The following is a 13758-nucleotide window of genomic DNA, read 5'->3' as shown; positions in this document are numbered from 1 at the left end:
CAGGGCCAAAGGTTCATTCTTCAGCAGGGTAACGACCCGATGCACACAGCCAAGATCTCAAAGGATTGACCAATCTGTGAAACAATCAGAACCAATCTGTGAATATAACGTAATATAATGCAAATGTCATGAGAAGCCTTTTTCACATTGTCATATTGGGGTATTGTGTGAAGAATTTCGAGGTCAGACATAGATTTAATCCAATTTGGAATGAAGCTGTAAAGTGACAAATTGTGTGAGTGAAGTGCTGTGAATACATTACGGATGCACTGTATACATAATACGACAAATGAGAAAGTCACTCGTCACTTCCATCCGTGTTGACACTCCAATCCCAGGGGTCCTTAATCCAAAACATGGTCAGGGGCTGCTTGTTCAGTCCATTCACATCAAAGCAGGGGTTGAACACTGGGAAAAGAGGCTCTTTACACTCCACGCAGAAAGAGTGAAGCAGGGTCATGGTGTCTGCATTGTAGAACGACAGCTCCCCCTTTGGGAGATTTGCCAGTATGCCCAACTTTCTGACTTTATTCCCAACTTGCAGTTGTTTCTCCTGGGTGTCATGGCATGCCATGTACTGTCCCTCAGCATGGTATATGCACCAGGACGTCTTATTCACCCCCTGACTAGAAGGCCTCCGACCAGCCTCTCCAATAACTGGACCAGTGGTAACACCAATCAGCCAGTATGGTTTCTCCTGTACGATGACTTCCCAGTAGTGTCGTCCGGTGGTAAAACTCTTCTGAGCCAAAACACTGTATTGGGAATCATAGGGCGGAGTGGTTGCAGCCAACCTGTCAGCTTGCACTCCCCAGCACACTTGTCTGCCATCCTGAGATATCTCCAGCTTGGGGTGTGCTGTTTTCAAGTCGAGAACAGGACAACTTAGATCTAAAATGACACATTAAAATGCAGAACACGATTATGGGGGTTTAAAAAAAGTTGTCTTTAAAATTGAAAAACAGTTTTCATTTTTTTCAATTTGTTTGTCCCACTAACCCTCAACCCTGAGAACATTGCACAATTTGGAACCTTCATCCAAAATCTTCAGATAAAGTACACCTCAAATCAAACAAAGTTGAGGTTGATTTCGGGTGTGACATAACGTAATTGCTGAGGAAATGAAAGCACCTGGATGCTCAATAGAATATAAAATATGAGCCATTAAAATGAAATGTTACAAACAACACAATGGAAACTTGAGAAACTATAATGCCCACACAGGATGGCAGAGAGACGTTAGCTTTTACTTAATTAGTTGATCAAGCAAATGTCCTTTTGGAAAATGGCAGTAGACAATCAACATAGCAACCATATGATACAAAATACTGGTACTAAATTAATTACATAAGTGACAAAATAATTTATTACTTTAGGTAAATATGTCCTGACTAAAATAACAGAAAACTTGAAGTCCTTAAGTGATTTGTCAATTTAATACACACTAAAAACTAACCCTAACCCTAAAAAAAACAATAATGGGTCAAAAAAGACCAGCCAAATATTTGGTTCAATTTGACCAAACTTTCTGTGTTGTTTGATACGAAATAGCTCAATTTTTGAGATTGTACAAAACGTTTTTGGGTTATGTGCAAAATAACCCAGAACGTTGGCTCAAGTCGACCCAAATATTGGTTTGGTTCTTTGTTGCCTAAACCAATAAAAGTAATAGATTACTTTAGTGTTTCAGTACAAAGAGTAGTCGATTGCTTTATCGAAATATATATAATATATATTATCTAAAAATAGATTACATAAGTATTAAATTATTTAGTATCCAACTACATTAAGTAAACAATTACTTTAGTACTTAATTCATTTTGTTTTAGCCATTTTTAGACCCTCCTGGAACCAAACATTTGAAAAAATGAGAAAAATACACGTATAAATAGGTACCTGGGAATTAATGTATGGACTCTTTAAAAAACAACAAAAAAAAAAGGATAAATGTCTTTGGGATTGAAAAAACTAACTAGGGATAAAATATTTTTCAATTTAAGTAAGATAGAATTCTTCTAGCATCACAGAACTCATGTAAGAGTTTGGAGTTTCCAATATAATTTTACTTACAGGACCACATTCGAGGAAAATGCTGTGATAAAGCAACTGACAGGTCATCCACCAGCTTCTCTACTGTTTTCATCTTGCCAGGTTCGCACAGCTCCCTGTCTATTTGCTGAATTGGTTCCAACTTTGGAGGTTCACTACAATTCAAACGGAACACAATCAGATGTAACAACAAATGTCCATCAAATTTGACAACGGAAACATGAAAGACAAATTTACTCACCAAAGATTCTGGGCTGTGATTTGCTGTAAATAATGCAAGCTTATGAATGTAACTTGAGATACAGCCATGAAGTTTCAAGAAGTTTGATGTGCTCCACAATATTTGAACCTACCTGTATAAAGCTCAAGTTATGCGTTTCTTGTAAAAGTAATTTACTCGAAACTCTGAGGTCATCTATTTCCTTGATGCGAGCCTCCACGATTCCTCTCTGCGCTTCCAGCCACTCGCTCATGCATTCTTCTTCTTCATCAACGATCTGCATCATCAGACGCTCGTCACCATCCATCACAGCTCGGATCCTGTTGTACTTGTCAGAGATTCGCTCTCTGAAATCTGCCGCTGACATCTGAAAATGATTTTTTAAAGAAAATGCTAGAATATCAATTAAAAATGTTACAGTCCCCTCCAAAAACATTTTAATCTGGCAGTTTGTTAAAAAAAAAAGCCAAGTAAATCAGTGGACCTAAACCCAATAGAGCATGCATGTTGCCCCCTGAAGAAGAGACTGCAGAAATCAAATTGTCTACTTTACATCACAAAAAGAGAGAATCACCATCTAAATGCTTTTGAAGGGGACTGTGTTTGGTGTTTTAAAATGACATACCACTGTTTGCGTGTACATGAACTCCAAGTCTTTGATGGCGTTCTCTGCTTCACATCTCATCTGCAGCAGTTGTTTCACTGTTGTCTCCAACATGCTCTAAACAGATATACAAATCATTCTTGAATCCTGGCCTAGAAACACACTCTGTCAAAAACATGAATGACCTTTAAGTCGGTGCAAGCTTCATGTAGCTGGGCAGCTTTGTGATTCTTGTGCGCGCCAACCAGGACACACAAACAGCAAACAGGTACTTTCTCTTCCAAGCAAAAAAGTTTAAGCTCTTCGCGATGCTCCTTGCATTTTAAAGACAGCAGATCCTGTGTCACCTCCACCACGGTATGCTCCCTCAGAGCAGATCTTTGCTGGTGCAACAAGGCATGAGCCTGGCATAAAGAGGCGTCACAGGTCAGGCAGGTTCGGATAGCTTCTGATGGTGCATCAATGCAGTGGTCACAGCGAACAGATGACGAAGATTTGGTTTCTGTCAGTTGCAGCGATGTTGCTGATTTCAAAATGAAGTCCTTCACTTTGCTTTGTAGGCTTGCATCTATCTCCAGGGTGAGGTTGGATGGTAGCAGAATCTGACACTCTGGGCAGAAAAGAGGACCCTCTTCACAGACAGCTTGGATGCAGGTCAGGCAGAAGCCATGTCTGCAAGGGAGTTTCACAGGATCTGTCAATATATCCTGACAGGCAGGGCACTTTAGAGTTTCTTCTACAGTCCCCATAGTTTTGCTTGGCCCTGCTATGGTGACTCTGCAAGAATGCCTTGCGCTGCTTGTCCTGCTCATGAATGTTTCACAGGCCTCTTTACGCATGCAGAGCCAATCACGTGCCTCGGTATCACATTACGAAAGATGTGCTGATATTTTTCCATTTTATGGATTAGCTTACATCGCAACATCATTTCATCTTGTTGAGCAACATTTTAACATTGATCCTGCAAAATATTACATACATATTACAAATTACACAGAAGACAAACAGGCAGGCAGGCAGGCAGGCAGGTAGGCAGATAGATAGATAGATAGATAGATAGATAGATAGATAGATAGATAGATAGATAGATAGATAGATAGATAGATAGATAGATAGATAGATAGATAGATAGATAGATAGATAGATAGATAGATAGATAGATAGATAGATAGATAGATAGATAGATAGATAGATAGATAGATAGATATGTAGTACAGTACTTGTGCTTACTGTGCATAATAGTACACACAAACACAAGTGCGTTGACCCAGGTATGTGTAATTCTGTGCAATATTTTATAACGTAATCAAAATTATGCTACTACTGATAGTTGTACTTCTTTTTGGTCATAGCTTTAGTCAATTTACTTGCTTCTTCATGTCATACAGTAATCCAACGTCGTTACTGTCATGACCTGCCACGTCTCCCCCTTGTGGGGCTTTGTCTTATTGCAGGACAGGCCTGACCCAGTAAGGGGTGGAACCACCGGCTGCGCACCTGTTCTCAATTCTATCATCTATTTAGCGCAGCAATTTTTGACGTCGCCGTCCTGGTGGTTCCGCCCTTGTCGGGTTTTGGTTTTATTTATTCTCTATTCCCGGTCGCGTGTTACGTGCTCCTTTTGTTATTAAATTTCCTCCTCATTTGTTACTTTGTGTTCAGTCTCTGTTGGGTCCATACACGCCCGTTATTTCCGGTGTCGCAAAGCGTCACAGTTACAATCCTTTGACCTGACTGTCAAATGTAATTTCTTTTGAGTCCGATTTAAAAACTTAACATAGACGTGCAATGTCGGTGATCATGCTTAATGTTTATTGTTTTGCTACACTTTACGACAAACGACGGTTCGATTTTTTTTTCCAATTGTAAATTGTTTTCCCATATACAGTACAGTATTTACATGACGGTATACAGTACTGTCTTTGCCTACGCCAAAAGACTGAAAAGTACGTTGCGGTGCTGTGTAACCAGAAATCTTACGTAAACATCATTTGTGAATTTCAGCTCCGTCGCACTAGCCGTAAACGTGGGCTGTGGATGTGGCAGCTAAGTGCTGTCACTGACTACGTGTCTTCGCTCCAGAAGTTTACTCAGGTGTATTTGGACTAATTTTCTCTCTTTTAATCATTACCAGGTAAAGGCTATTTAATTCCCTTTTGCTCTTGAGCGTTTTGCAATATTTGCATGTATTGGGAACATAACTTAAGCTAATGCTAAGCTAGCTGACATATGTAAACCTAGCCTTTGCATGTATAGAAACGTGCAAACTGAAACGAACTAGAATAGGACTGCTTATCGTATATGCAATGGGATCTGTTGATTTAATCAGTACCAACTGTCTATATATTCAAAGGTATTTTTGTTTTGTTTACATTAGAAGCCCATCACCCCACATCAACATTCTAGATAGTTAGGTCACTGGCAAGTTCTTTTTGTCAAGTTCAAGCACCTTCACCGTTTTTGAGACAAAAAAATCCATCCATTTCTGTAATGTGTTTCATCATTCCGTGATAGCTAGACTCTGTTCCAGACTTTAGGTGCCACGGCGAGCCATCACACCCAAAAAGGCACTTAGTCCATTAAGCCAGATGTCCTGCATTAAAATATGTATTGCTCTGTGTTTGTCACATTTGATTTTAGGTCTCAGTGAGATGTTTGCCAGACTCTACTTGGGCTCTATCTTGCCATCCAGAATTTGGCAAGTGAAAGTCAATCCTGCCACCATCAGAACATTTTCCCAAGCAAAATGTAGGTAACACATGTCTCATAATATAGCTACAACTTACAGCATTTCAAATTCTCACAAAATTTCTCACAATAGGACTTGCACAATATAAGATGATGCAACATATGATTGAAGTGTAACTTCAATTGATAGCAAGTAATGTTGTCAAGACATCAAGCATTGTATAATAGTGTGTATCTGATTTCAGTACAGAAAAATGTTGATATTTTTTTCTGGTGCATAGAGATGAAGTGGTCACACAGGTCCGCCAAAACAAATCGTAATTTTCTGAATCTGATTGTAGGTGCCAATATTCACAAATATTTGACTCATGCATTTAAGATGGGTTTTGTTCTATCTCTTGAATGACTGTCACGATTTACCGGTAAACCATTAACCGTTTCTTTCCAAACACGCCCTTCAGTCTCGCACCCACGCTCCCATGGCAAGTCTTTTGCCCATCGGAGTGAGTTAAAGCAAGCCAAACGCATCGTAGTGAAACTCGGCAGCGCTGTGGTGACACGAGGTGATGAATGCGGTTTGGCGCTGGGACGTCTGGCCTCCATAGTTGAGCAGGTAATGTACTAGTCAAGTTGTTCATCCCTAGCCTTATAATACCAAGGACCATGTTTCGTTTAAGATACTAACTGGTTGTTCTGGATTGTGTCAGGTGGCCATGCTACAGAATCAAGGGAGAGAGATGATGATTGTCACCAGTGGCGCTGTAGCATTTGGGAAACAGAGGTTAAGACATGAAATCCTGCTGTCTCAAAGTGTCAGACAAGCTTTCCATTCTGGCCAAAACCAGCTAAAAGAAATGGTAATTTATTACTTTAGAAAAGTGTCTATTCTATAGTCACCTTCACATGTGTGCCTCATTTTGCAGGCGATTCCTGTTCTGGAGGCAAGGGCTTGTGCAGCTGCTGGACAGAGTGGCCTGATGGCATTGTATGAAGCCATGTTTACCCAGTATAGCATCTGCACTGCACAAGTATGCACTTGAGTTCTTTTTTTTTTTTTTTTCTTCAAATTACGTACAGCTGCTTGAATGTGATTATCACTGAAGGCTTTTTTACTTTTGTGTTTTTGTAGATTTTAGTCACAAACTTGGACTTTCATGATGAGCAGAAGCGACACAACCTTAACAGCACTATCCTTGAACTTCTGCGGATGAACATTGTCCCCATCATTAACACTAATGATGCTGTTGTGCCTCCACCTGTTCCCAACAGTGACTTACAGGGCGTCAACGTGGGTACTGAGTGAAGGATATACTAGGGAATGCAAAGTGTGTTCCATGTTGTGTATGGGGATTTTTGCATCAAATGAAATACCTTATAATATTTCTATTTATTGCAACATTCGCATTTTGGGCATTTTTGTTTTTTACAGGGATTTTCATTATTTTCTTTGGCTGTATTTTGAGTATTTTCTCCATTATGATGCATGTTGCACATTCCTTTTTATTTTAGCTTGAAAGAGGTGTACTTTAACCATTTCATGAGACCTGGCATCTTTTACTGTATAACATCTATTTGCCGCCTATCAATTAAATCATAATTAAGTTTTTCTTATAGACTAAATGATTTTATACTTTTCAGGTAATAAGCATCAAAGATAATGACAGCTTAGCTGCCCGTCTGGCTGTTGAAATGAAAGTGGACCTCCTAATTGCCCTGTCGGATGTTCAAGGTACAGAATTATCAGATTGACCGTTGTCTGTTAACCCTTTCACTCCCCATTTGGACAACACGTCCCACAACTTTTCAAAAAATCGGAGTGGTTATAGGTATTGTAGCAATAACATGAAATGGCATTCCAGCAGTTTCTTACACACCTATACAAAGATACTAGTGGCATTTAGCAACCTTTCCAAACACAAAAAGCCAGTACTGAGCCAGCTATCTACAAGCTATATTGCGTGCAAATTCTCATGAATTAACGATCTAGTACTGCGGAAATATATTGACAATATGTGCTACATATGTGTGTTACGAGAGATTACATTATTCTCATGTAGGCGTTTTGTGATAATTTTCACTACTCTGGCACATTTTTTTTGTACAAGTATCATGGTCTTTGAGATTTACAGTCCCGATGGTATTTCTTGGTGGAAATGGAAGTGGGAATTTTTTAACTAATTTCCCAAGCATCCTAGACTTAGAAACAATATCTGCCATAAGTTAAAAAAAAAAGAGTGAAGGAGTTAAACAGATACATAACTTATTTTGCCATCAGCAGAATGAGGTACGTAACTTATTTTGCCATCAGTAGAAAAGAAAATACGGTATTTTGTCTATAACTAATTTGGTAACTATATTGTTTTTCATGTGCAAGTAATGTCTTTAAAAACACATTTTGGCACTTGCTGTCGACGTAAAATGACATCACGAGCTCGGGGCTAATGTAACAACCAGTTACGGCTCACCTGCTTTCTGGATTTGGTCATGTGTCGTTCGCAAACTGTGCCCTGATTGGTTGCTTACATTGATTACAATTCTCAGTTAACAGCAAGTGGCAAAATGAAGGTATTCATTGTAAATGAAAATAATTTATCAAATTAATTATAGATCAACTATAAAATTTTCCTGCTGAAAATGAAAGTAAGTAAAGTGTTCCATTAACAGTAACATTTCGAATTTTCAACTCAACATTCCACGAATAAATGTCTCAATACGTACTTTCAAAATCATGAATTATGGGATAAAATTACGTATTTAAGTTTATGTTATGTCATGGACTTTCTCCAAGTACTAAGGCTTCTTTCCACATTCCAAAAAAACAGATAATGTAGCGTAAATGTAACTTCAAAGAGTGGTTTATCTATATCTGCCCTGCTATTTACTGGCAACCGGTTCAAATCGTGTCTCACTTACCACCCAAACTCAGCTAGGTTGGCTCCAGCTCACTTTTGACTCTAGAACAACTGCCATTGAAAATTAATACATTTGCAAAATCATAATCACATGAATCCAAGCAGAAATTTGTATTAAATATGTTTTTCCAAATTTTCAAATTTGGTAGCTTGCCTCATTTTATTTTTTTAATTTTCAAAACAAAGTCTGCATTGTTTGGATGTAAAGTTAAATGTGAACATAAATAAATAAAATCTCTTCCACAGGCCTATATGATAGTCCACCAGGGTCAGATGATGCCAAACTAATTGATATCTTCTATCCTGGAGACCAGCAATCCATCACTTACGGAACCAAGTCCAGAGTTGGCATTGGTGGCATGGAAGCAAAGGTTGACACGAGGCACACAAAATGTCATCATAGATTGTAGATGGACTTAGTGAAAAGAAACATGTGACTATTGATTAAATTCAACAAGGTTTTGTAATCCAGGTCAAAGCAGCCCTTTGGGCGCTACAAGGTGGGTCATCCGTGGTCATTGCCAATGGCACAGATCCCAAGGTCACAGGTCATGTCATCACGGACATTGTGGATGGGAAGAAAGTTGGTACCTTCTTCTCTGAAGTAAAACCAGCAGGTGCGGTGAACTAAATGCAAATGATTTGTGATCATGTATTTGGATAATGAGGGTGATAAATATTTGTGGGTTATACACTTGTTACAATCAGGTCCCACTGTGGAGCAGCAGACAGAGATGGCCCGTCATGCTGGAAGAACTCTAGCCTCACTGCTGCCAGAGCAGGTAAATTCCTTCTTCCCTTAAACTTTTTTCAACATGAAATTTTTTACAACATTTCTTTTAAAGTGGCACTATGGATTATTTGCAGTTGTTGTTTACTGGTGTTACGTGAATGCAGCATGCGCACTACGGCGTCACAGAGAGAATATACTTTAGAAGCATGAACCATGCGAGCAAGTGAATGATCGAATACAAGTACAATTCGCCATATTCAATTTGCCATTGGTTCCAGTGCATATTAGCGTTGAACCTACAAAACTTGGGCAAATATGTCAACACTGTTTAGTTACCCCGCGCTTCCGCAGATGAAAAGAAAATGAAAACACAACTCGTACCAATTAAGTAGAATACAGAACAGTGATCCAGGAGGATTAATCATGATTAATCACATATTTCAACATCAACAACGATATTTTACAAAGCTTGTAACATATATTTACTTGCCGTAAATGCCTTTATTTATTGTCTTAGTGCCAGCGATAATTCAGTTTGGTTGCAGCGTAAGCAGAGGTCAGCTTCCACAGGAAATACATAGAACTGAGTTCACAGAGTAAATTAATTTTACCTCTGTATAAAATTTACACTAATCTCCAAAGTTAACTTTGACATTTTACTCTGGAAATTATTATTTAGAATTATTAGAAATTATTTATTGATTGATTGATTGATTTTTGCTACATGCCTAGAATAAAGGTTACGCCATAGACCAATTGTGCACATTTTATGCATTTCCAGAGAGGAGAAATCATCTGCAGTCTTGCTGAGTTGCTCACAGAGAAAAAGGATGAGATTCTCAGTGCTAACAAGAGAGACATGGAGATTGCGACATCATCAGGTAAAGATGACAAACGGTTCATGGAAATGACTAAACACAGGCTCCATATGTGTCAGTGAGTTTGTCTTATTCAAACTCAGTAGCTATAATTTTGGTTTCTGTTTGTGATGGGTTTATGCATGATTGTGAGCAGGGAATCTTTGTTGTGGAATATAAGCTCAGAGGGTACCAGTCTTTTCTGTGGCTGAGTAGGAAGAGTAAAAAGTTCTATGTCCATCACTAAGTAATGTTATTTTACAATTGTTATTATTCATTTGTTTCCATCGGAATTCTTCACAGGCCGCTTCTCTCAGGCTCTAATTGACCGGCTGAGTCTGTCAACAGCCAAACTTAACAGCCTCGCCATCGGCCTCCGTCAGCTGGCTGTGTCCTCCAGGGATAGCGTGGGCCGGGTGCTGCGGAGGACCAGGATTGCAAACAACTTGGAGTTGGAGCAAATCACTGTCCCTATCGGCGTCTTGCTGGTCATCTTCGAATCACGTCCTGACTGTCTCCCACAAGTAATAATCACTGGGGGCTTTTTGCGCTCATAATGATCGTTCTCAATGCCAGCTATGATTTGAAATTGGATTTGAATGGTGTGTTTCAGGTATCTGCTTTGGCTATTGCAAGTGGAAATGCTTTGCTCTTGAAGGGCGGCAAAGAAGCTTCCAACACCAACAGAATTCTACATCAGCTCACCCAGGAAGCACTTTCCATTCACGGAGTAGCAGATGCTATTCAACTGGTGAGATTGGAAGTGTTCAGTGATGTACAGTATAGTTAGCGAAAGTTTACCTGGGCTGACAGTCTTTTTTTTTCCTCGACTATATTATGCAGGTTAGCACCAGAGAAGAAGTTGAAGATTTATGCAGACTGGACAAGATTATTGACCTGATAATTCCTAGAGGTTCATCTCAATTGGTGCGAGACATCCAGAGAGCAGCAAAGGGTATTCCTGTACTGGGCCACAGCGAGGGTGTCTGCCATGTCTACATTGACAGTGAAGCAAGCATTGACAAAGCCGTTGAAATTGGTACGAAATCCTGTTCTATCTGTACTGTTTTAGCTACAATTGGCTTTTAAGAATTGTGTCTCCAGGCATTCAATCACAGGTACACACAAATATATATATATATATATATATATATATATATATATATATATATATATATATATATATTTTTTTTTTTTTTTTTTTTCCTCAAGAGTTCGGCTAAAGAACGTTCTAAAAATGTCTGGTTCTAAATTAATCAACTAAAATCAATTACTCTAAGGTAATTAAGTACTATTACTTTGTAAGATTAAGTACAAAATTAATCAGTTATGTAATTACGTTCTAAAATAATAATTTTATTCTAAAACAAAATAATCTATGAATTATTAAATACTAGAATAATCAATTAGTTTACTGAAGTAATAGAGTCCTTTAGGTACTTAAAGGAAATAGGCTCCTCCTCAATCTTCTATCAATGACAGGTACTAAGTAAACTTAAGTAATCAACTAAAATTGATCACTTTAGATACTAAAGTAAACATTGAAGTAATGCATCACTTTAATACATTGATTTAACGCCAGATGTTTTTACACTCTTTAGCCATACTTGAGGGGGGAAAAAAAAAAAAAAAAAACAGTACCTGGATGAGTTAATGAGAAAATGAGTGTTTTAAACCACAAGCATTTTTGACCAACGAAATTACCTTAAGAAATGTCATCCTGCTCATCTCCACAACAAGTTGTTTTACAAACCTGATAAATGACTCGAATATCATATCATTTTAGAAATATCCAAAATATTAAAAAAAAAATAAAAATAAGGTGAGACTGAAAGTGTTTGACGTGCAACAACTTACATGTACACATGAATGCATTTGATTGCAGTCCGAGACGCTAAATGTGATTACCCAGCGGCTTGCAATGCCATGGAAACCCTGCTCATTCATCGAGACTTATTGCGAACTCCAATGTTTGACCAGATCATCGATATGCTGAGGACAGAACATGTAAGATAAATGTTGTCATTTCTGGGATTTGTCCATTCAGCCCAATATGGCTGAAATATTTTCAATTTCCTCTTTAAATATTTAGCTTGTAACCAAAAAATGACTCCAATTTGCCATTTTGATTACTTCAGGTAAAGATACACGCTGGTCCCCGGTTTGCATCGTATTTAACGTTCAGCCCATCTGAGGTGAAGTCCCTGCGGACAGAGTACGGGGATCTAGAGTGCTGCATCGAAGTGGTGGACAGCATGCAGGAGGCCGTGGACCACATCCATAAATACGGCAGCTCCCACACCGATGTCATTGTTACCGAAAATGAAGAGACGGCTGAACAGTTCCTGCAGCAAGTGGACAGCGCTTGTGTATTCTTCAATGCAAGCTCTCGCTTTGCTGATGGCTACCGCTTCGGTCTCGGTATTGGCAATATTGATTTAACCTCGTAGTTTGAGAAAATTATAAAAATCAAGTGAAAGATTCAATCCAGTCTTTATTTTTCCAGGTGCGGAGGTGGGAATCAGCACAGCACGTATCCATGCCAGAGGTCCTGTGGGTTTAGAAGGGCTACTGACCACCAAATGGGTTCTTCGTGGAGAAGGTCATACTGTGGCCGACTTCTCTGAGCAAGGAAGTATGAAGTACCTTCATGAAAACATCCCTATTCCCCAAGGGAGCTTCAGCTAGGCTCCTGCTCAAACCTCTATCAATGACTCAAGTTTGTGGAAATCACACATCCAAAGTTTTGTGTCTGAAAGGAGCACTTAACTGCTGCTGCTTCATTTCTTCAAAGAATCAAGCGTTACTGCAGAAAGCTTGTATACAGAACAGAGGCGCACATCTGGACTCTTTCCAATTCAAATGAGAAAAAATGCCATGGCCAAATATTCAGTAGATGCCCAGCAACTCCAGTTTCGCCTCCACTGATAAAAAGGTCATCACAGAAGTGATTTTTAACTTATTTTTCTACACACTCTCTCCATCATTGCCTTTTTGTAATTTACTGTAATAATTTTACAGTTCTGTGTCACAGATATGTATTTAGTGGCCAATCTTCCTATTACAATTTATTTGAATAAATAGCTCCTATGGTGACGCGTACTCATTTCATATTTCCTTTGTTAAATTATTCCTGTGGGCTCTTATGGTCTTTTCTGTTTCATTATACACAATTCTGACCAATATCATTCCTAAATGCTCAACACATAACTGGTACCCATATCTAATGTCTTCAGTGATGGACAGTACCAGGCTGCAAATATGACTAAAATACAAAAATACAGTACCAGTACTGTTTTACAACAACTTATTTAAGTATGCTTTTTTTCAGGTATCTTTCTTTGGAAGAGCCTGGATATTTGTTTTTCTGTTGTGTATTTACTAATTTAATTTGAGAGCAAATAGCAGCTCTTTGTATTCCTTACAGTACTTTGTCAAATGTGTAAATAGAGGTAAAGTATACCATGACTAACATTGTAGCAGATTTGGGTGATTTAAAAGGTGGAAAAAAAACAGTATCATTCTGGAGGGGCCTGAACTTGGAAGATTTTGATTTGTCAGATTTTGATTTGTCAGAATTTAGCTTGTATCAGAGGTGTGCACAGATTTTGTTTACCATCCCATTGTAAATGTGAGCAAAAAATTGCTTTACCTTTTTATATGCTATTCAGCCCGTCTGTACACCTTTTTTGCTA

The 13758-nt window shown here is 38.6% G+C and overlaps 2 protein-coding genes across 2 annotated transcripts; one reads left to right on the top strand and one right to left on the bottom strand.

The window, feature by feature from the left end:
* Positions 1-298: 298 nt before the first annotated feature.
* On the bottom strand, positions 299-3622 carry LOC148420228 (tripartite motif-containing protein 14). The gene is made up of 6 exons (XM_088421720.1): positions 3059-3622; positions 2895-2990; positions 2403-2636; positions 2291-2313; positions 2071-2204; positions 299-891 (listed from the first exon to the last, which is right to left on the bottom strand). Exons 1-6 carry the CDS (start codon positions 3620-3622, stop codon positions 299-301), a joined length of 1644 nt encoding a protein of 547 aa, XP_088277846.1.
* Positions 3623-4858: 1236 nt separating this feature from the next.
* Positions 4859-13165, top strand: LOC148420227 (delta-1-pyrroline-5-carboxylate synthase-like). Its single transcript, XM_088421306.1, has 17 exons — positions 4859-5007; positions 5514-5621; positions 6023-6174; positions 6269-6418; positions 6485-6589; positions 6691-6849; positions 7200-7290; positions 8720-8844; positions 8946-9090; positions 9182-9255; positions 9988-10087; positions 10367-10587; positions 10677-10814; positions 10907-11102; positions 11949-12070; positions 12202-12484; positions 12570-13165. The coding sequence occupies exons 2-17, from the start codon at positions 5525-5527 to the stop codon at positions 12749-12751; spliced, it is 2340 nt and encodes a 779-aa protein (XP_088277432.1). The 5' UTR covers positions 4859-5007; positions 5514-5524; the 3' UTR covers positions 12752-13165.
* The last annotated feature ends 593 nt before the right edge of the window (positions 13166-13758 follow it).

The sequence above is a fragment of the Hippichthys cyanospilos genome, chromosome 8 (assembly GCF_059441005.1).
Source record: "Hippichthys cyanospilos isolate Australia breed blue-spotted pipefish chromosome 8, RoL_Hcya_1.0, whole genome shotgun sequence".
Taxonomy (NCBI): Eukaryota; Metazoa; Chordata; class Actinopteri; order Syngnathiformes; family Syngnathidae; genus Hippichthys; species Hippichthys cyanospilos.
Note: the sequence above shows the minus strand (reverse complement) of the source record. Positions and strands in the feature narration are given on the sequence as shown.

What these genes read in the sequence shown, in the direction of transcription:
- LOC148420228 (XM_088421720.1), bottom strand. Translation starts at nt 3,622, where the DNA reads ATGGGGACTGTAGAAGAAACTCTAAAGTGCCCTGCCTGTCAGGATATA. An exon ending in AAGCTTGCACCGACTTAAAG is followed by an intron (nt 2,991 to 3,058) that starts GTCATTCATGTT and finishes ATATCTGTTTAG; the next exon opens with AGCATGTTGGAGACAACAGT. An exon ending in TCATGTACACGCAAACAGTG is followed by an intron (nt 2,637 to 2,894) that starts GTATGTCATTTT and finishes AATCATTTTCAG; the next exon opens with ATGTCAGCGGCAGATTTCAG.
- LOC148420227 (XM_088421306.1), top strand. Translation starts at nt 5,525, where the DNA reads ATGTTTGCCAGACTCTACTTGGGCTCTATCTTGCCATCCAGAATTTGG. An exon ending in CTCTGAAGTAAAACCAGCAG is followed by an intron (nt 9,091 to 9,181) that starts GTGCGGTGAACT and finishes TGTTACAATCAG; the next exon opens with GTCCCACTGTGGAGCAGCAG. An exon ending in ATATGCTGAGGACAGAACAT is followed by an intron (nt 12,071 to 12,201) that starts GTAAGATAAATG and finishes TGATTACTTCAG; the next exon opens with GTAAAGATACACGCTGGTCC.